Source organism: Heterodontus francisci, chromosome 5 (genome assembly GCF_036365525.1).
Source record: "Heterodontus francisci isolate sHetFra1 chromosome 5, sHetFra1.hap1, whole genome shotgun sequence".
NCBI lineage: Eukaryota > Metazoa > Chordata > Chondrichthyes > Heterodontiformes > Heterodontidae > Heterodontus > Heterodontus francisci.
In genome coordinates this window covers 52,420,865-52,443,583 of record NC_090375.1, presented here as the reverse complement: position 1 = coordinate 52,443,583, position 22,719 = coordinate 52,420,865, and the positions used below count along the sequence as shown (strand labels likewise).

Below are 22,719 nucleotides of genomic sequence, written 5' to 3'. Positions count from 1 at the left end.
CTGCATAGCCACATGCATTCCCTAAAATGAGAGCACTCACCTTGGCAGGCCAAAGGGGTGGGAGGAGGACCCCACAGCTGCTGATCTCCTCTGCAATCTCCATCCAGGCTTTCTTAATCATATGGGAGGACCTTTCCGTTGTTGCCTGGAGGAGAATCTCCAGGGAGGCATCGCTAAACTGTGGGGGCCACCCTGTGTTTTGCTTCTGCCATACTGCGGCGTCCTTCACCAATGGGTGAGTGGGCGGGGTGGTCCAGGACAACAACGGCTTCAGCAGAAAACATGAAATAGCAAATGAGTTTAAGGCAGCAATGCAAGCAGGACTGGCAGGGCTTTAAATATGGTGCCAGCAGCTGCTCCTGAATCATCTGAGGCCATTTTCGGTGCCTCGAATCCCACACCCATTGTGTGATTGGCTGGGATCTGTGCCTCCATTAATATGATTGGCCGCCCACTGCATGATTGCAGTGGGCCGGCCACACGTGACTAGTGGGGACGGCACCCATTTCCGGGATCGTCCCCGGCACCTGCGATGGGCCCATATTTCCAATCGTCATAATATAAAAAGGATATAGAGATACTGGAGACGGTGCAAAAAAGATATACAAGGACAATACAAAACTGAAAAGTTATAGTTGTCAATAAAGGATGAATAGGCTGGATCTCTTCTCTCTTGAAAAAGAAGGCTGAGGGTGATCTAATAAAGGTCTTTAAAATTGTGAAACGTTTTGATAAAGTAGAGACAGGGAGAACATTTCCACTTGTAGGGAAGAGCAAAACTATAGGCCATCAATATGAGATCATCACAGAGAAATCCAATAGGGAATGCAGAAGAAACTTCTGGTGAGAATGTGGAACTTGCTACCTCTAGGAATAGTGGAGGCAAATAGTATAGATGCATTGAAAAGGAAGTTAGATAAGCACAAGGTGGAGAAGGGAATAGAGGGTTATGCAGATCGAGTTAGATTAGGAAGGGTGGCGTCAGTTCCAGATTTACTCAGCAGTGGGAAAGCATCAAGTTGGCATTGCCGACCCAATGTGACGGGAGAACAATTTAAATTGTAGAATAGTTAATTTTAATACATTAGCATGCAATTGATCTCTATACAATGTTGGGGGGTGGATTGGGGGGCTGCTGCTGGCAGCAACAAGGTGAGGTCTCAGTGCTGCGACGTGCAGGCAGCCATGACCAGCACTGGATTGGGGAAGAGGGACGAGCGGAGGCCATTGTTGTCCTACAGTGCTGTGCGTTCTGCATGAGTGGGCTTGGTCTCGGATGGCAGTACTGGGTGGTCATACTATCGGGTGAGAGGGTCGCGTGGCCATACTGCTGGGTGAGAGGGTTGAGTGACAATACTATCAGGTGAGAGGGTCAGGTGGTCATACTGCTGGGTAAGAGGGTTGGCTTGCAGCAAGGGTGGGCACTGAGGGCCAGTAGCAAGACACCCAGAGGAGTAGCAAAGGCAAAGCTCCAAGGCGACTTCATCTCTGCAAGGACAGTGCTCTGGAGGCCTACCGATCATCTGGCATGGGTCTCATACACCTGTCCTTTTGGAGCCCCGTGGTGTGATGTAACAGCTGCGATGGAGGGAGGGCCAGGAGGCTGCTACACCTGCCATGAAGCTATATGACAAAAGCAGCAGCAGCCGGCCTTGACAAGAAGGGCCCACCTGTGCCAGAGAGTATACCAGATTCGAATCAGCTACCTCCAAATGCTCCAGCGGCATTGTCAGTGAAGACTATTGCTCTCCAGGGATGCTGTCACTGAATTATCTGCCACGCTGTAGGATGAGTTGCAACCTATGGGATTCGATGGTCACCTTATGCCTGTGGCCTTGATGATCACAGCGGCATGTAATTTTTACGCATTTGGATCATTCCAAGTATCCACTGGAGAAATATGTGGGGTCTCATAGGCAGCAACTCACTGCTGCATCAATGAGGTGACCAATGCCTTGTTCAAGAGGGCTGGTGACTATGTACGCTACCAGATCGATCCTGACAATGAGGCCGAGAGGGCTATCAGGTTCGGGGCCATCGTTGGATTTCCCCAGGTGCAAGGTGTAATAGATTGCATGTACAGGGCCATCAAGGCTCCAATGCACCAGCCAGCCACTTTCATCAATAGGAAAGGCTTCCATTCTAACAAAGTTCAGTTGGTCTGCAACCACCGAAAGCATTTCCTGCAGGTGTGTCGCCCCTTCCTGGGAAGCAGCCATGACGCCTACATACTTTGACAGTCCCAGGTCCATAGCTTTTCTGGCCTGTCACTAGCTTTCAGGGATGGATTCTCAGGGACAAGGGCTACCCATTGAAGACACGGCTACTGACGCCTGTGAGGAAGCCTCACACTGCAGCAGAGGAGAGGTACAACACTTGCCACAGCTCCACCTGTTACAATCACCTGGTTCATGGTTTGTATTAATTTTCTAGAGGTAACTTTTAATATGGGAATTGATTTTTTTTTAATAAAAGACAAATGAAAACATCTGGTTTGAAAAGCTGGCAAACAAACCTCAGGAGGTTACAAATAAAAAGGTGGCCCACATTTATTTAGTAAGGTCATTAGAAAGAGTAAACACCCTACACAATGGGAACCCCTCTTAACTTGTTGATGGAGATGGTGTGTCTGCAGCTATCTCAGTAAAGGGTTTAATTTATTCATATGATTTCCCAGGTAAAAGCGAAGATTTGGAGTTGAAAATAATTTGTTTAAATTGTTATCTGGAACATCCCACATGTACCACATTGCTATGGAGATAAATGATGCAGGGGGTACCTATTAGGTTTTTGATCTGTGTGTTTGCAGACACAGTCAGTCAGTTGGCTTTTGGAAAGCTGTTGGCTTCAGACAAGGAATTGGCTTTTGGAAGTCAGCTGGACTCAGTAACAAAGAGGGCAACGGAAACCAGGTGTCTTTCTGTTTTGAGGCAGACCTGTGCTCAATCTGAGAAGTTCAGATTCGGGAGGTGATCTCATCTCGGAAGAAAGCTGAGAAATTAAGGAAATTGTAATGAATCCTAAGAGCTGTGGACACTTTGGATTGGTCCCAGGAACAGTAAAGAAACCGTCAAAATTCTGTAAAGTATAGGGGAAGTCGTGAGGTGGAAGTAATGGTCAAACAGGAGTGTTCTGTTGAGATTTAGAGTTTAACGTATATGTCTTCATGTTCTGTTAAGATTTTAAGTTTAAAGTATTTGTTTCCAAGTTGTAGTGTTAAGTCAGTAGTGTTGTGCTTTGTTTAACTCTTGTACAGTAAAGCTTTTGTTTAAAACATGATTCTTGTGGCTTAATTCTTTCCGAAATAACTGGGAATTTGACTTCCTCTTTTTAAACATTAATGGTCCCTAACAGGATCATATCACACACTAGCAACCATTGAGCAGGCTATTGGGCGGCTGAAGATGAGATTCTAGTACCTGGATCGATCTGGTGGAGCCCTGCAGTATGCCCCAGCGAGGGTCTCGCGTATCATGGTGGTTTGCGGTGCTCTGCACAATCTAGTACTGCTGAGGGGGAAGGCCTTGCATGACAAGAAAAGATTGACCGCCGCTCTTCAACTGAGATGGAGGACACGGAGGTGGGTGATGAGAAGACAGCATTAGATGGTGAGCCCCTTGCACCGGAGACCTGAAACATTGAATGATGGGCCAAGTAGGCAAGAGACAATCTCATATTTACTCACTTCCAGCCACCATGATGGCCTCTCAGAGTGAAATTATTAAGACTCATCTCAATGCATTCAGTCTGTTGCCTCCATTCTGTTTGTGTTCTGTGCATAGCACCCAGCTTAACCACTCGCTATGGCCCATGTGAGATGCTTGCCAAATGAGGGCTGCGCCCAAACTGGCAGCCATACAATTAAGGCAAGAAAGAATAAGCTTTATCCACAATGAAAGTTAACTTCAATAACAAAAAAAAATTATAACACAAAACAAATGGAAAATGTCAAGCACGCCTTAAGCTCCAAATATGCCTAGGTGGTTTTCTTTATACATTTTTGAGTGCTTCTATGAGGTGTAATCCCAGCTCTAGCAGCTGGGCTGGAGGCAGGCTGCTGATCAGGCTGTCACTTGGCTTGTGATGACTTTGGCAGCCATCCTGTGGCTGCCTGAGGCCTGCAGGATCCCAGCTTCATGAGGGTTTCATGTACAGGTACAGGACTCTCCTCAGGTGTCGCGGCTGCTGGAGTTAGGCTCACTAGTGGAGGGGCTGAGGAGCCACTGTCCACACTTAGAGCACCCAGAAGGGAGCGCCCAGCTGTGGAGGCCAGCCCCTCTGCCTTCCTTTCAAGATTCACTTGAACATCCCTGCTGACCAGGAAAGAACGAGGAGCTGGAGAAGACTCCATGGGCCTTGTCCTTCTCTGGCCTTGCCACTGCTGCGTTGAGCTCATGGCCAAGATGATGGTGTGCAGGCGTGTGCACATTTGTGGGATCTGGTTCTCCATGAAGGTCACCAACCTCTCGATAGAGGAAGCCATGCACTCACACACCTGAGACATGGCAAAAGTCATGGGTCCCCACTAACTCCAGTGCCTCCTCCTCCTCAACTGGAGAGAGAGGCTGGATGTCTGGTATTCCTCAGCCTGTCCATGATGTCTCCCTGTTGTTATGGGCCCTCTTGTCCTGCAAGTGGAAAGAGAGATAGTCAAACCAAGCAGAAAGATCAACATGACAGTTATGCTAGTGGCAGCCCCTCATTCCCTGCTGGGATTTTCTATATAACTCATCCTTAGGTCAGCACTTAGGGGAGTTAATGGGGGTGAGCTGTGCACGAAGGTGGCCTGTGGCCATGATGCAGCTATGCATCTGTCAGGATGAGGTGATGCCTAACCCCCTTTGCCAGCACCTTTGTGGTGCCTCCCTCCCCATGTCCCGCTTCCTCCTGCATAGCCACATGCATTCCCTAAAATGAGAGCACTCACCTTGGCAGGCCAAAGGGGTGGGAGGAGGACCCCACAGCTGCTGATCTCCTCTGCAATCTCCATCCAGGCTTTCTTAATCATATGGGAGGACCTTTCCGTTGTTGCCTGGAGGAGAATCTCCAGGGAGGCATCGCTAAACTGTGGGGGCCACCCTGTGTTTTGCTTCTGCCATACTGCGGCGTCCTTCACCAATGGGTGAGTGGGCGGGGTGGTCCAGGACAACAACGGCTTCAGCAGAAAACATGAAATAGCAAATGAGTTTAAGGCAGCAATGCAAGCAGGACTGGCAGGGCTTTAAATATGGTGCCAGCAGCTGCTCCTGAATCATCTGAGGCCATATTCGGTGCCTCGAATCCCACACCCATTGTGTGATTGGCTGGGATCTGTGCCTCCATTAATATGATTGGCCGCCCACTGCATGATTGCAGTGGGCCGGCCACACGTGACTAGTGGGGACGGCATCCATTTCCGGGATCGTCCCCGGCACCTGCGATGGGCCCATATTTCCAATCGTCATAATATAAAAAGGATATAGAGATACTGGAGACGGTGCAAAAAAGATATACAAGGACAATACAAAACTGAAAAGTTATAGTTGTCAATAAAGGATGAATAGGCTGGATCTCTTCTCTCTTGAAAAAGAAGGCTGAGGGTGATCTAATAAAGGTCTTTAAAATTGTGAAACGTTTTGATAAAGTAGAGACAGGGAGAACATTTCCACTTGTAGGGAAGAGCAAAACTATAGGCCATCAATATGAGATCATCACAGAGAAATCCAATAGGGAATGCAGAAGAAACTTCTGGTGAGAATGTGGAACTTGCTACCTCTAGGAATAGTGGAGGCAAATAGTATAGATGCATTGAAAAGGAAGTTAGATAAGCACAAGGTGGAGAAGGGAATAGAGGGTTATGCAGATCGAGTTAGATTAGGAAGGGTGGGAGGAGGCTCAAGTAGAGCACGGAACACGGACTGTCTGGGCCAAATGGCCTGTTTCTGTGCTGCATATTCTATTTAGTTTCGTGTAATCTTCAGACCTTGCCCTAATGCCACAGTTTGGTTCAAAATACTGCTCTGGATTTGCCTTTTCCATGTCGTTTACTACCTTAAATACTATTTGTTGTTGCTCAGTTGCCTCCTCTAAAAACAGAAAATCCTGAGTTCTTCCAGCCTTTTCTCTTAGGTCAATTAGTCCGTTTGTTGAGATTTTATAAGAACAGAAAATTTCCCACCCTAAAGGAATATTGGTGATCCTATCCTCCAGACCACCAGTGGGGAGAAGACCACCATTCTCAAACTGGCCCTATTCATTTTACTGAGTGGCCATGATGTTGATTCAGCCTGGGAGTTAATGTGGATAAGATGATCCGAAACATATGCAATTCCATAAAAGCATGCAGCAAGGCTAGATGTGGCTAATGCGTTTTTTGATTAGCAAATAAAAAATGAGCAACAGACACCATTATTGGACATGTGATCTCAGTACTCACATTCACATGTCAACTTTAACCTTTTTGTACATTTATAGGTAAAATGGTAGGATGAAAAGCAGAGTGCAAGTGTTTTATGATTGCTGTATGTGCATTACTTTCTTGGTTAGTGCTTATTGGTTATCTGCTAAAATGGTGTCTAACACCAGAGAAGAGTAGATGCATTGGTCTGATGAAGTCAAAGTACTATTTGCAACTGCTGAACAAAAAAAAGAAAGTGCTCTAAGATGTACTGTGTCTGATAAATTCATGCCCAAATTCCAAACTTTGGTCATCGTCGTACCATATTGTAACAAACAAGGCTACACGTGTCTTGGCATTATCATTGTATTTGACAAAATCAGTAAGATTTAAACAGGAGCTCAGGCAGAGTAGAAGGTCCATCGTTTGTGGTTCAGCACCACAGTCACGTGTCACCGGGATGAATTTTGACTTTTGGACCATCCCAGCAGCAAAGAGACCCTCGTAATTTTGAGGGTCTTCACTCATTTAAATTTGGCAAGTGAGCTGCATGGCACGAGAGGTGTCCCACCCAGTTTGCCAGATTGAAAACCAGAAATCGGGCTAGAGCCACCACCAGCAAGGTAAGTTGTGGAGGATTGGGTGGATTTCAAAAGAGAAAATCTTGCTTGACCAACTTTTTTGAACTTTTTGAGAAGGTAACAGAGAGAGTAGAGTAGACAATAGTAATGCAGTAGATGTGATTTATCATGATTTTCAAATGTATCCTCATGTTCTCAAATGTTAACTCTCGACTATTTCACACTGGAGTTGAAAGGGTTGTTGGAGTGCAGCAAGCTAATCTCAGCTTCCATCTACTCTGAGCAGGATGGTCCCGGAATAATAGATAGCGAGAAGCATTAGATGGTCTCTTTCTTTCAGCTCTAGCTTCGGCTGCGCCTTGCATCTCTAAAAGTGCGATACTTGGCAGCAGGTAATGATCATCTAGCTTGGTAGGATTAGGACATCCAGTAATGCAACTCCAGTGGACATTAAGAACTGAATCAATTTGTTTGCTGGGGTACATAGAGCAAGCATATTCGGCAGCAGACAAAACAAAGTGCCAGAGCTGGAGTCCTTATCGCGTTTGGATCAGTGCCCCATTTTGAGTTGGTCAGTTTATAGGATGCTATCCTAAGCTCTGGCTCTTAGCTTTGGTTGTGATTATGTGTTCTTTGTTACACAGTTTGCAATCCTATGTCACACCCCAGGTAGACAGGGTATTTTCCTGTACCACTTGATATGTAATTCCCAGTTGGCTTCTCTATTCGTAAAGAGGAACACACAGACCTGTATCTTATTCAGATTGGCTCCCAGTTTATTTGGAAATACAGTATTGTGTCAGGCCAGTTAGGGCCTTGCTCAGACTCTATCTAAAGTCTAGCTTTAACCAGGAGCTCAAATATAGGAATCTTCTGGCATCAAAATGGATAGATTGATCATTGTTGTGTAAAAATTGAGTAGCATTGATGCTACATGTTACGTTGAAGAATACCATTCTGTTGCCAGTGCACCTCTTTTTTTATTACACCGATTTCAGGTGAATGGCAAAAGAACTAAAGGCAACATGAGGAAAAGCTATGCAGCGGGTGGTTAGGATCGGGAATGCACTGCCTGAGGGTGTAATGGAGGCAGATTCAATTGAGGCGTTCAAAAGCGAACTGGATAATTATATGAAAAGAAAAGATTTGCAGAGCTACAGGAAAAAGGCAGGGGAGTGGGACTAGGTGAGTTGCTCTTGCAGAGCAAGTGAGTTGCTCCTTCAGTGCTGTAACCATTCGATGATTCTATAAACATAAGCTTCATGACCACCATATTAAAGAAACAGGAGCTGCATGGCCAAATTTTGAGACTATTGTCAACATCCTGGATCAGATTAAATAATTGGTTCATGCAGGAATTTCCAGGCTAGAAACTTGCCTGTGCTGGGACAAGATGCTATTCCACCATGGGGAGAGACCCAGTTCAAAATGAGGCATTCAAATAACTTATACATATGGTATAATATCAAAATTGGGCTGAAGTTTTTTGGGTGTGGAGGGTCTTTGCCAGGTTCTGAAATAGCTGTGATCCTTGCACTGTGCCACATTTTGAGGATGTGGCATCACCCTGAGCATAAGTTGAACATGTCAAGTAGCCAGTGAAATGCTTTCAGCCCAAAGTGTTTGATCTGCTCACATCATATGTCATCGAGGCCAGCTGCTTTATTGTTATTTAATATCTTGAGATTGCATATAGTAAATGGTCTAGTAAACGCAGGGTGAGATATTTGAGAATCAAAGTGTATTGGTAATTTAGTCCGATTGGCACTTTAGTTGGAACATTCTTGATATTTAGGAGAAGCTGTCGGGATACTTGATCTGCTGTGATGTTGATGTGTGTTCAATTTTGTGGAATCATTGTTGAGTACTCAAATCGTCCTCCAATCTTTCTTGCTGCTGTGAATCCTATCAGTTGATTCAACATTAACTTGCATTTAAATAGCACCTTTAACCCAGTAAAACATCCCAAAGTGCTTCAGAGGAAAGTAATCAGACAAAAATTGACACCAAGCCACAAAAGGAGGTATCAGAGCAGGTAACCATAAACTTAATTAAAGATGTAGGTTTTAAGGAGCGTCGTAAAGGAGGGGAGACAGGTAGTATGTTGGAGATATTTAGGGAGAAAATTTTCAAGCTTCGATTCGAGGCAACTGAAGAAACAGCTGCTAATGGGAGAGTGATTAAAATCAGATGTGCACAAAAAGCCAGAGCTGAGGAGAGATATTGGAGGGCTGTAGACGTTTACTGAGACAATGAGTGGTGAGGCCATGGAGGGACTTGACAGCAAGGATGAGAATTTTAAAATCAAACATTGGAGGACAATGTAGATTAGCAAGTGCATTCGATTAGCTGTTGCCAAGTTTTATGCTGTTTACTTGTGATTGTGGTAATGTGTTTGTCATGCGTTCAAGTCTTCAGAAGAAGGAATTTTCCTCCACGCAAGATCAGGTGGCAGGTTGTTCAACCTTGCCCATCTAAGAGTGAAGACCAAAGTACGGAAAGTCCTCATCAGGGAACTTCTCTTTGCTGACGATGTTGCATTAACATCTCACACTGAAGAGTGTCTGCAGAATCTCATCGACAGGTTTGCGGCTGCCTGCACCGAATTTGGCCTAACCATCAGCCTCAAGAAAACGAACATCATGGGATAGGACGTCAGAAATGCTCCATCCATCAATATCGTCGACCACGCTCTGGAAGTGGTTCAAGAGTTCACCTACCTAGGCTCAACTATCACCAGTAACCTGTCTCTCAATGCAGAAATCAACAAGCGCATGGGAAAGGCTTCCACTGCTATGTCCAGACTGGCCAAGAGAGTGTGGGAAAATGGCGCACTGACACGGAACACAAAAGTCCGGGTGTATCAAGTCTGTGTCCTCAGTACCTTGCTCTACGGCAGTGAGGCCTGGACAACGTATGTCAGCCAAGAGCGACGTCTCAATTCATTCCATCATCGCTGCCTCCGGAGAATCCTTGGCATCAGGTGGCAGGACCGTATCTCCAACACAGAAGTCATCGAGGCGGCCAACATCCCCAGCTTATACACCCTACTGAGTCAGCGGCGCTTGAGATGACTTGGCCATGAGAGCCGCATGGAATATGGCAGGATCCCCAAGGACCCATTGTACAGCGAGCTCGCCACTGGTATCAGACCCACCGGCCGTCCTTGTCTCCACTTTAAAGACGTCTGCAAACGCGACATGAAATCCTGTGACATTGATCACAAGTCGTGGGAGTCAGTTGCCAGCGATCACCAGAGCTGACGGGCAGCCATAAAGGCGGGGCTAAAGTGTGGCGAGTCGAAGAGACTTAGCAGTTGGCAGGAAAAAAGACAGAAGCGCAAGGGGAGAGCCAACTGTGTAACAGCCCTGACAACCAATTTTATCTGTAGCACCTGTGGAAGAGCCTGTCACTCTAGAATTGGCCTTTATAGCCACTCCAGGCATTGCTCCACAAACCACTGACCACCTGCAGGCGCTTACCCATTGCCTCTCGAGACAAGGAGGCCAAAGAAGAGAAGAAGACGTTTGTCACCTGCTGTTAATGCATCAAAAGTATTTGTCTGTAGGCGTTCTGTGCAATCCTCATATGGCTCTTTAGTTTTATTAGATCATTCCGGGTTATTGCTTATGCTGTATCTGTGGGGTATATTCTTTTGAGCACCCTTCACAGGGGCATAATCGTACAAAAATTCCGCAAAGCAATCGTAGCTCTCCGATGTTGCAGTCTGACTGCAGCCAGTTCAACTGAGAAACCTTCTCAATCTACCTTCTTAAAATTAAAATGATTAAACAAGGTGCTCTTCAAGGACACAATTGCATGAATTTTAATTCTGATAGTTCGGTGTTTAGGACGGAATCTAAAATAATTTTCTCACATGGATTGGCAATAATGTTGCTGACAAATATCAAATCGGAATTGAATCCAAGTCTCCAGTTACCATTGCAATTAGTTGGGAAGTTTGGGCATCATGTATGAGGAATAGCCTATCTGTTTCTTTCCAGGCTTCAAACAATTGACCATCCCCATTAGTCTCAGAGTGTTCCCATTGCTATTAAAATCACCAATTGTAACATGAACCCTGTTGTTGGTGAGGTCAGATGTGTAGGCAATTATGGTGTCGGGTGGCTTGTTATAGAATTGATTGATTTCTATTGAGTTGCACAGAATCATTTTTCTTCAGACACTTTGGTTAAAGAGAAAGACTGCAAAGTTTTACACTGAATGGTGGTAGATATTTGTTAAGTAGATTTACATGTGAGAGTTAATTTACTATAATGTAAACTTAGTGCATGTGGCTAAAACGTGTCACCTTAGCCGGGCCTGTGACAAGAAAGTAATATATATTGGACAATACTGAAATAAAAGAGCATTTCCGACAGCAACAGAGTTCTTCCAGTTCTTCCAGCTGATAAGTGGTAAGTAACATTCGCGCCACACAAGTGTCAGGCAATGACCATCTCCAACAAGAGAGAATCTAACCATCTCCCCTTGACATTCAACAGCATTACCATCGCTGAATCCCCCACTATCAACATCCTAGGGGCTACCATTGATCAGAAACTGAACTGGAGTAGCCATATAAATACCATGGCTACAAGAGCAGGTCAGAGGCTCGGAATCCTGAGGCGAGTAACTCACCTCCTGACTCCCCAAAGCCTGCCCACCATCTACAAGGCACAAGTCAGGAGTGTGATGGAATACTCTCCACTTGCCTGAATGGGTGCAGCTCCAACAACACTCAAGAAGCTCGACACCATCCAGGACAAAGCAGCCCGCTTGATTGGCACCCCACCTACAAACATTCACTCCCTCCACCACCGACGCACAGTGGCAGCAGTGTGTACCATCTACAAGATGCACTGCAGTAATGCACCAAGGCTCCTCAGACAGCACCTTCCAAACCCGTGACCTCTACCACCTAGAAGGACAAGGGCAGCAGATACATGGGAACACCACCACCTGCAAGTTCCCCTCCAAGTCACACACCATCCTGACTTGGAACTATATCGCCCGTTCCTGCACTGTCGCTGGGTCAAAACCCTGGAACTCCCTTCCTAACAGCACTGTGGGTATGCCAACCACAAATGGACTGCAGCGGTTCAAGAAGGCAGCTCACCACCACTTTCTCAAGGGCAATTAGGGATGGGCAATAAATGCTGGCCTGGCCAGCGTTGCCCACATCCCATGAATGAATTTTTAAAAAACTCTCTGAAGCCATCTTGTGGGCTCTGTTACTGAAATTTCTGATTGGTGCCAATTAGAGGTTGTCTCATGATATGGACCCGTTCCATGAACTGGAGATATGTCGACATTTGAATGCTGCACTCGCAGCTGGCAGATTATTCATGGTAGATTTACATTAGGGATGATTTGACTGCCAACTAAAATGCCAATTAAAGAACATTGCTCATTTAAATGAACTTGCCAAACGCCATTCATTTGAAGTAATTTCACTCACTCATTAGTTTTAAAACATAACTTATTCTGATCTTATCTGACTTAAAAATAAGCACAGCTCTGTGTGTTTCAATGGGCTTGTGAATTGTTTCACATTTTGTTATCATAATTCTCACTGCTAGCAAATCCCAGACTTGACAATCACAATCATGGCAAGGCCAGCTATGCTAAGCTGCATAAATAATGTAAAATGTACCTGTAACATTGTATAAGGATGATAAGGCCTCACAGTACTGTTCTAGCAGAGATGTGAGCAATGATGAAAAGCAGGGCAGGACTATCTGTGAAAAGGGAAAGAAAAAAACTGCTTACATTTAAATTCCGATCGAAGAGGGAATTACACATGGCAGTGAGTAAAATATACATGTACCATCACTCTCCAGGCCCCCAGACAATCCATTTTAGCCTCAGTAGCTGTTAAATACAGATAGAACCTGCATTTATAAAATGCCTTTCGCAACCTCAGGACATCCCAAAGTACTTCGCAACCAATGGACTTTCGAAATGTAGTCACATTTGCAATAGAGGGAAACATGGCAGCCATTTTGCATAAAGCAAGGCATCACAAAAAAAAGCAATGAGATAAATGTCCTGTTGATTGAGGGAAAAATATTGGTTACAACACCATGGATAAATCCTTTGCTCTTCTTTGACTAGTGACACATCCAACTGAGAGGACAGGCAGGTCCTCAGTTTAGTGCCTCTTCTGAAGGATGGCACATCAGACAGTGCAGTACTCCCTCAGTGCTGCACTGGGAGTGTCAACCTAGATTATGTGGTCAAGCCTCTGGAGTAAGACTTGAATCCACAACCACTTGCCTTGGACGTTAGAGTGCCACCAGTGAGTCCAGACTGATACCATACAATTCTTTTTAATTTAAGTATATTTTAATCCTTGATCTTGATTGAAAGAAATACTCGAGAGTATTCTATATAGACATTGGAGAGGGTGCAGAGACACTGCAACAAGAATGATTCCAAATCAGTTATGCAAATTGGAAACTGTTGCAACTGTTGAATTATTAGTCCAGGCCTCCGTATAATAACATAAACTTCCATACCCACAACATTTCTGGAAGCATTAAAGGATGAAAACTCTTATGTTATTCTTGCTTTATTTTGGGGGACAGAGCTTTTCCTTGAGATTAAATGTTCTGGGTAGAATTACAATCTTAGCAATTTATCTATCACTTCAAAATCTCCCACACTAGTTACATTGTTCTTTCAATAACAACTTGCATTTATATAAGCGCCTTTAACATTGTAAAATGTTCCAATGCACTTCACAGAAGCTCTAGCAAACAAAATTTAATACCAAGCCATATAAGGAGATATTAGGGCAGATAACCAAAAGCTTAGTTAAAGTGGTATGTTTTAAGGAGTATCTTAAAGGAAGAGAGAGGGGGAGAGAGGTGGAGTAATTTGGGAGGGAATTCAAGAGGTTAGGCCATAAGCAGCTAAAGGCATGCATGCCAATGGTGGAGCAATTAAAATTGTTGATGCACAAGAGGCCAAAATTAGAGGACGACAGAGATGTCAGAGGGTTATAAGGTTGGAGGACATTACAGAGATATGAAGGAGTGAGAATATGGAGGGATTTGAAAGCAAGAATTATCATTTTAAAATTGAAACTTTGCTGGGCCAGGAGCCCAGCGACCACAGAGGTAGTGGATTAGTGTGAGTTAGGATACAGGCAACAGAGTTTTGGATAAACTTAGGTTGATGTAAGATGGAAGATGGGAGGCCAGCCAGGAGAGCATTGGTCAAGTCTAGAGGTAACAAAGCATAGATGTGGGTTTCAGCACAGTATTGCAGAGGAAATACAGCTTGGCTCAGTTGCTGTCATCCTGACCTCTGAGTCAGACTTTGAGCACATTATTTAGGCTGAGACAATTAATGCACTATGCTGTATTGACAGAAGGACCTGTTCTTTATATGAGATGTTACATCCATCTATCTGATCCCTTAGCATTACCCAAAGAAGAGCAGAGAGTTCTACCAGAGTCCTGGTCAACATTCTCCTCTCAACCAACACTGCCAAAAGCAGATTAACTGATCATTCATCTCATTGCTATATGTGGACCTTGCCACTGCACAGCCTGAGCTGTATTCCTCCACCGAACAGCAATTCATAGAAGCATAGAAAGATACAAAACAGAACGAGGCCATTCAACCCAACAAAGCTGACACTTTGAAAGAGCTAGTCAATATTACCACTCCCCTACTTTCCCCCCATAACCCTGCAATTTTATTCTTTTCAAGTATGTATCTAATTCCTTGTTGAAAGTAACAATTGAATCTGCTTCCACCACCCTTTTAGGCAGTGCATTCCAGATCATAATAACTGGCTGTGTAGAAACAAAATTCTCTGCCACTGGTTTTTTATTTTTATTTTAATTATTTTGAAATACAGCACTGAAACAGGCCCTTTGGCCCACCAAGTCTGTGCCGACCAACAACCACCCATTTATACTAACCCTACATTAACCCCATATTCCCTACCACCTACCTACACTAGGGGCAATTTACAATAGCCAATTTACCTGTCAACCTGCAAGTCTTTGGCTGTGGGAGGAAACCGGAACGCCTGGCGGAAACCCACGCGGTCACAGGGAGAACCTGCAAACTCCACACAGGCAGTGCCGGGTCGCTGGAGCTTTGAGGCTGCAGTGCTAACCACTGCGCCATAACCACTGGGTTATTTTCCCAAGCATCTTAAATCTGTGTCCCCTGGTTACAGACCCTTCTGCCAATTGAAACAGTTTCTCCTTATGTACGCTACTGCCCTGGGGAAACAGGTTCAAATCCCACCACAGGAGCTGGTGGAATTTAAATTCAATTAATTAATAAAAATTTGAAATTGAAAGCTAGTTTCAGTGATGGCACCATGAAACCATCGTCAATTGTCGGAAAAACCCATCTGGTTCACTGCCGTCCTTACCTGGTCTGGTCTACATGTGACTCCAGACCTACAATTGCCCTCTGCATGCCTAGCAAGCCACTCAATTCAAGGGCAATTAGGGATGAGCAACAAATGCTGGCCTTGCCAGCAATGCCCACATTCCATGAAAGAATAAAAAAAGCTCTACCAAAATCTTTCATAATTTTGAACACCACTATTAAATCTCCCCTTAGCTTTCTCTTCTCTAATCAGAACAATCCCAGCTTCTCTGGTCTCTCCTCATAATTGAAGTCCCTATCCCAGGTATCATTCTAGTAAATCTCTTCTGCACTTTCTCCAAGGCCTTGATAAAGTGTGATGCCGAGAATTGGGCACAGTACTTCAGCTGTGTCCTGACCAGTGATTTATAAAGGTTTAGCATAACGTTTTTGTTTTTATACTCTTCTTCTATTTATATAAAGCCAAGAGTCTTATTCACAGCCTTAATAACTTGTCCTGCCACCTTAATATTTCAGTACGTGAACCTCCATGTCTCTCAGCTCCTGCATACTCTTTAAATAGTTTTTTTCTTTCATTCATGGGATGTGGGCATCACTGGCAAGGCCAGAATTTATTGCCCATATCGAATTGTCCTTGGGAAGGTGGTGGTGAGCTGCCTTCTTGAACCGCTGCAGTCCATGTGGTGTAGGAATGCCTACAATGTTGTTAGGGAATTCTAGAACTTCGATCCAATGACGATGAAGAAATGGCAATATACTTCTGAGTCAGGATGATTGGCAATTTGGTGTGGAGCATGTAGGTGGTCATGTTCCCATTCGTCTGCTGCCCTTGTTATTCATGGCAGTAGAGTTTGCGGGTTTGTAAGGTGCCACGAAGCAGCCTCAGCGAGTTGCTGCTGTGCATCTTATAGATGGTCCACACTGTAGCCACAGGGTGCTGGTAGTAGAATGAGTGAATGTTTAAGGTGGTGCCAATCAAGCCGGCTGCTTTATCCTAGATGTAGTCAAGCTTCTTGAGTGTAGTTGGAGGCAAGTGGAGAATATTCCATCACACTTCTGACTTGTGCCCTGTAGATTATGGAAAGGCATGGAGTCGGGAGGTGAGTTACTCACCACAAAATACCCAGTCTCTGACCTGCTCTTATATCTATAGTATTTATGTGGCTGGTTCAGTTAACTTTCTGATCAGTTGGCACCCCAAATGCTGATGGTGAGGGATTTGAATTGTATGATTTAGTTTGTATTGCCTCTTTCCTTCCTTCCAAAATGCATCACTTCACACTTGTCTGGAATAAATTTCATCTGTCATGTCTCTGCTCATTTCACCAACCTATGCCCTCCTGAAGTTTGCTACTATCCTCCTCACTATTTACTATATTTCCAAGTTGTTTATCATCAGGAAACTTTGAAATTATCCCTTGTATAACAAGTCCAGGTCATTAATATATCCAAAAAGAGCAGTTGTAATACCTACCCTGGGGAACATCATGGTATACTTCCCTCTATTCTGAACAAACAACTGCTCACTGCTACTCTTTGCTTTCTGTTAAAATAAGTTATTGAATTTCAAGGTTTTGAGACATTTTGAGGTGATAATGCAACATCATTGGTTGTCTATACAGCAATGCAATGCATACATCAAACAGTAGGTGTCAGGTTTCTCAGTGACACAATAACAACCTGCCATTGCAGTAATAATTGTATTTAAAAGGGGGCTACTAGTATTCCCTATCCAGAAATACTAACTCATTACAAGTTGTGTCCTGGGCTCCAGACTGCTTAATTTTATGTCTGTGCATTTCTGTTTCCAGTTTAAAGTGCAAAAACCTTTTTTTTTGCAGTGCCACTTTTTATTTTTTTTTATATAAATTTGTAGCTCACACACCTCACTGGCCAATCAAAATATGTGTGTATATATGTGTGTGTGTGTATGTGTATAAATAAAATGTACATGTATGTATATCACGGTCTTTGTCCCAAGTAAATCATCGTCAGCCTGGCTGATGTTCACCCAATTCTGTAGGGCACAGGAACAACAATATTAGCCATTGTCAAGAAAGCTGTTTGAATATGGGACTGAGATGGAGACCTTGAGCAATTTTTATTGGAATGGAGAAACAGAATCAGCACAGAAATATATTTTTAATACCAATAAAAATGAGCTGATTACAGATCAATGGCATCTCTTAAATCAACCCCATTTTATTCATTGGGAGCTTTCTCAATCAATTTCACTCAATTTTGTCATAGCAGTTGTACTAAATTACGAAATGGTTTTATTTTTCCCTTTTCTAGAGTTGATTTGCAGGATTTAATAAAATGATTAAGGTGTATGAAGTAAAATAGTTAAGCAAATAAATTATTTTATATGGATCAAGTGCCAAAAAAATTCCAGCATCCTTAATTTTACATAAATGTTTCAAAATGTCAGTGAGAGGAATTTTTTTTGAAGATTTTTGTTCTTGATTAAACTTTCAATTGCAAATATGTTTCCAGGCCTCTAAATGTCATAATGACCTTTTCAGCATGTAACCTCCTTATTTTCTCTGCTGGTTCTCTGTTCTCCTGAAGCACCTACTCATTGGAGTTTGATTTCACAGGTACCAGATGTGTCCAACATTTGCCCCAAGTGGTCATTCTTTTAACGTGAGCCGAACAGTGAGTATTGGCAGGGTATCCCACCGTAGTTTGTCAGGGGAGTACATTACATGAGATCTCTAACCTCTCGTCATCTGACACCCTCCTATGTGGGCCCTTCCAATAGTGGTTGCTAGGACAATCTCCGGATTACTCCCAAGGCCACGTGCCAGTGAGTATAGAAATAGGAGAATACAGCAGATGATTACATGGCTGGAGAGATAGTGCAGGAGGGAGGGCTTCAGATTTCTGGGATATTGGGAGCGGTTTTGGGGAAGGAGGGACCTGTACAAGATGGACAGTAAACACCCGAACAGGACTGGGACAAATATCCTTGAAGGAAGGTTTGCTAGTGCTGTTGGGGATGGTTGAAACTAGATTGGCAGGGGGATGGGAACATTAGGACAGTTTCAGATCGGACAAATTCAGGTCAGGGAATGGGAGGCAGAAAATTAGCGAGTGACTCTGAAAGACAGAAGTAGCAAAAGGTTAAAAAGTGTGCAGCACAAGAATTTGTCAGTGTTAAAAGGTATTTATTTAAATGCAAGGAGTATAGCAAATAAAGCCGATGAGCTGAGGGCACAGATAGACACACGGGAACGTGATATCATTGCTATAATGGAAACTTGGCTTAAAGAGGGGCAAAAATGGAAGCTCAACATCCCTGAATATAGAGTTTTCAGGCAGGATAGAGAGGGGGATAAAAAAAGGAGGGGGTGTAGCATTATTGGTTAAGAAATCAATCACAGTTGTGAGGAGGGATGATATATTAAATGAATCATCAAATGAGGCCATATGGGTTGAGCTCAGAAATAAAAAAAGGGCAGCCACACTGCTAGGGGTGTACTATAGACCCCCAAATAGTGAAAGGGAGATAGAGGAACAAATATGTAGGCAAATTTCTGAGTGCAAAAACTATAGGGCAATAATAGTTGGGGATTTCAACTACTCTAAGATCAACTAGAATACAAACAGTGTGAGGGCTACAGAGGGCACAAAATTCTTGAACTGCATTCAAGAGAACTTTTATAGCCAGCACATAACAAATCCAACGAGAGGGGGCGCAATTCTAGATTTAGTCTTCGGAAATGAAGCTGGGCAAGTGGATGAAGTAGCAGTGGGTGACCATTTTGGAGATAGTGACTATAATACAGTTAGTTTTCGCATAATCATGGAAAAGGACAAAGATAGAACAGGAGTAAAAGTTCTAAATTGGGGGAAGGCAAATTTTACGAAGCTGAGAAGTGATCTGGCGAAAGTGGACTGGATACAGCTACTTGAAGGAAAATCAGTGGCAAACCAGTGGGAGACATTCAAAAGTGAGATTCTACAGGCACAGTGTAGACCTGTCCCCACAAAGAAAAAGGGTGGTACTGCCAAATCTAGAGCCCCCTGGTTATCCAGAAGCATACAGGGTAAGAGAAAGCAGAAACAGAAAGCTTATGACGGTCACAAAAAACTTAATACTTTAGAAAGCCTAGAGGAGTAGAGAAAGTGCAGGGGTGAACTAAAAAAGGAAATTAGGAAAGCAAAGAGAGGACATGAAAAATTATTGGCAGGCAAAATCAAGGAAAACCTAAAGATGTTTTATCAGTACATTAAGAGCAAGAGGATAACTAAGGAAAGAGTAGGGCCTATCAGAGATGTACAAGGTAACTTATGCGTAGATGCAGAAGATGCAGGCAGGGTTCTTAATGAGTTTTTTGTCCCTATCTTCACAAAGGAGAGGGTTGATGCAGACATTGCAGTAAAAGAGGTGTGTGAAATATTAGATACGATAAGCATAATGAGAGAAGTACTAGAGGTGCTGACATCCTTGAAAGTGGATAAATCACCAGGCCCAACTGGATTGTATCCCAGGTTGCTAAAGGGAGGAAATAATGGATGTTCTGAGGATTATCCTCAAATCCTCACTAGATACAGGTGAGGTAATGGAGATCTGCAAACATTGTACCATTGTTTAAAAAGGGTGTGAGGAATAGACCATATAATTATAGGCTGGTCAGTCTGACCTTGGTGGTGGGCAAATTATTAGAATCAATTCTGAGAGATAGGATAAACTGTCACTTAGAAAGGCAAGGGTAGTCAGCATGGATTTGTTCAGGGAAGGTCGTGTCTTACTAACTTAATTGAATTTTTTGAGGAAGTAACAAGGAGGATTGATGAGGATAGTGCAGTGGATGTGGTCTACATGGATTTTAGTAAGGCATTTGACAAGGTCCTACATGGCAGACTGGTCAGAAAAGTAAAATCCCATGGGATACAGGGGAAGGTGGCGAGTTGGATCCAAAATTGACTCAGTGACAGGAAACAAAGGGTAGTGGTCGACGGATGTTTTTGTGAATGGAAAGCAGTTTCCAGTGGTGTTCCACAGGGCTCAGTGTTCGGACCCTTGCTGTTTGTGGTATATATTAATGATTTGGACTTAAATGTGGGAGGCATGATTGTGAAATTTGCAGATGACACAAAAATTGGCCATGTAGTTGATAATGAAGAGGATAGCCGTAGACTCCAGAATGATATGAATGGTTTGGTTGAGTGGGCGGAAAAGTGGCAAATGAAATTCAATCCGGAGAAGTGTGAGGTAATGCATTTGGGGAGGACAAACAAAGCACGAGAGTACACAATAAATGGGAGGGTTTTGAGATGGGTAGATGCAGTAAGAGACCTCGGAGTGTATGTCCACAGGTCCCTGAAGGTAGCAGGACAGGTAGATAAAGTGGTGAAGAAAGCATATGGAATGCCTTCCTTTATTGGCTGAGGTGTAGAATACAAAAGCAGGGATGTAATGCTGGCACTGTATCTTCTTTCTTCTTTGGCTTCCTTGTCTCCAGAGACAATGGGTTAGCGCCTGCAGGTGCTGGAACTGTATAAAACGCTGGTTAGGCCACAGCTGGAGCATTGTGGACAGTTCTGTTCACATTACTGGAAGGAAATCATTGCTCTGGAGTGAGTACAAAGGCGATTTACAAGAATGTTGCCAGGGCTTGAAAATTGCAGCTATGAGGAAAGATTGGATCGGCTAGGGTTGTTTTCCTTAGAACAGTGGAGGCTGAGGGATGACTTATTTGAGGTATACAAAATTATGAGGGGCCTAAATAGAGTAGACAGAAAGGACCTGTTTCCCTTAGCGGATAGGTCAATTACCAGGAGGCACAGATTTAAGGTGATTGGTGGAAGGATTAGAGGAGACATGAGGAAAAACCTTTTTCATCCAGAGGGTGGTGGGTGTCTGGAATTCACTGCCCAGATCGGTTGTGAAGGCAGAAACCGTCAACTCATGTAAAAGGTACCTGGACCTGCACCTGAAGTGCTGTAACCTGCAAGGCTATGGAGCAGGTGGTATTAGATTGGGCAGCTAATTTTCCAGCTGGCGCAGATACAATGGGCTGAATGACCTCTTTCTGTGCTGTAACTTTTCTATAGTTCTATGGCCTGGGAACTCTGGCTGATTTTCCCTTCCTGTCTAAGCAGACTGAGGGTCATTTTCACTTTCAGTGAAAAGGAATATTGCACAGGCGTGGGGGGATTGCAGTGATGTATAACAGACAACTTATTCCCTCTATCAGGCCAAATTAAATCCAATTGTCCCAAATCAAACCAATATAGAGCATAGTAAAGGATTGAATCAAGCATCCACACTGTTTGGCACAAAGAAAAAAAAACTTACATTTATTTGCACCTTTCATTACCTCAGGATGCCCTAAAGTGCCTTACAGCCAATGAAATACTTTAGAAGTATAGTCACTGGTGTAATGTAGAAAGCACAACAACCAATTTGTACACAGCAAGGCCTACAAACAGCAATGTAAAAAATAACCAGATAATCTGTCATTGGTGATGTTGTTTGAGGGACAACTATTGGCCAGTATATTGGGGAGAATTCCCTCTGCTCTTCTTTGAAGTAGAGCCATGGGATGCTTGTGCACAGGAGCCAAAATTTAATTAGGCTTCCGTAATTCATAGGACACCAAACTAAATTTATTAATGAAGCTCCACCTATTTCAAAGCTCCCTCTAATATTTCAACAGGCATGAAGGTGGGAAGAGGTTGAAGTCCCGCCTAATGGAGTTGCTGGCCAATCAGCAGGCCGGTAGCTGTTAGTCTCAGCAGCGCCAACAATAGTGGTGGCCACTGCTGGGACTACACCCAGCCATCAGAGGCAAGAGGAAGAACGGCCCTCAGGTAAGGTTTTGGCGCCTAGCCGAGGACAATCAGCCAGATCTCGGTGAGGCGAGGGGGATCATTTTGGGCGGGTGGGGGGAATGTTGTCCATTGGGGATGATTGGGGCTTTGGGGGCAGCTCTCCGTGGAGCACAGGGTGTCCGATCAGGAGGGGCCCCCCAGCCCACAAGAAGGCTGCCTGGTTTGACTAGGCGGGGTTCTTGGAGCCTTTGCCATCCAGCTGCCACAGGCAAATTACCAGCGGCGGCGTGTGAAGGCCCTTAAGTGGCAGTTAATTGGCCACTTAAGGGCCTTGATTGTCCTGGGATGGGTGGGCCAATTCTCAGCGCCACCACCCCGCATAAAATTGCAGTGGAATGGCTCCCCTCCCCGCCTCCCACTCAATTTTTCGGCACCCCTCCCTGCCACCTGCCACCAGCCCGCCCGGTGGGGGGGCCAAAAAATTCTGGCCCTGAATTTTCCCAATGACTGATGTCAGGCTAACTGGCCTTAGTTCTCTGTTTTCCCTCTGCCTGCTTTCTTGAAAAGCAGTGTTACATCTGCTAACTTCCAATCTGCTGGGACCATTCTAGAATCTAG

The 22,719-nt window shown here is 44.1% G+C and overlaps 1 protein-coding gene across 3 annotated transcripts in view; it reads right to left on the bottom strand.

The window, feature by feature from the left end:
- The window catches only part of LOC137369834 (corticotropin-releasing factor receptor 2-like), a 292,805-nt gene that overhangs the window by 250,518 nt on the left and 19,568 nt on the right, over window positions 1-22,719 (bottom strand). For all 3 annotated transcript variants that reach the window (XM_068031419.1, XM_068031420.1, XM_068031421.1), the window contains exon 2: window positions 12,614-12,698. In XM_068031419.1, the coding sequence (XP_067887520.1) occupies window positions 12,614-12,698 (85 nt within the window). The remainder of the gene's footprint in view (window positions 1-12,613; window positions 12,699-22,719) is intronic.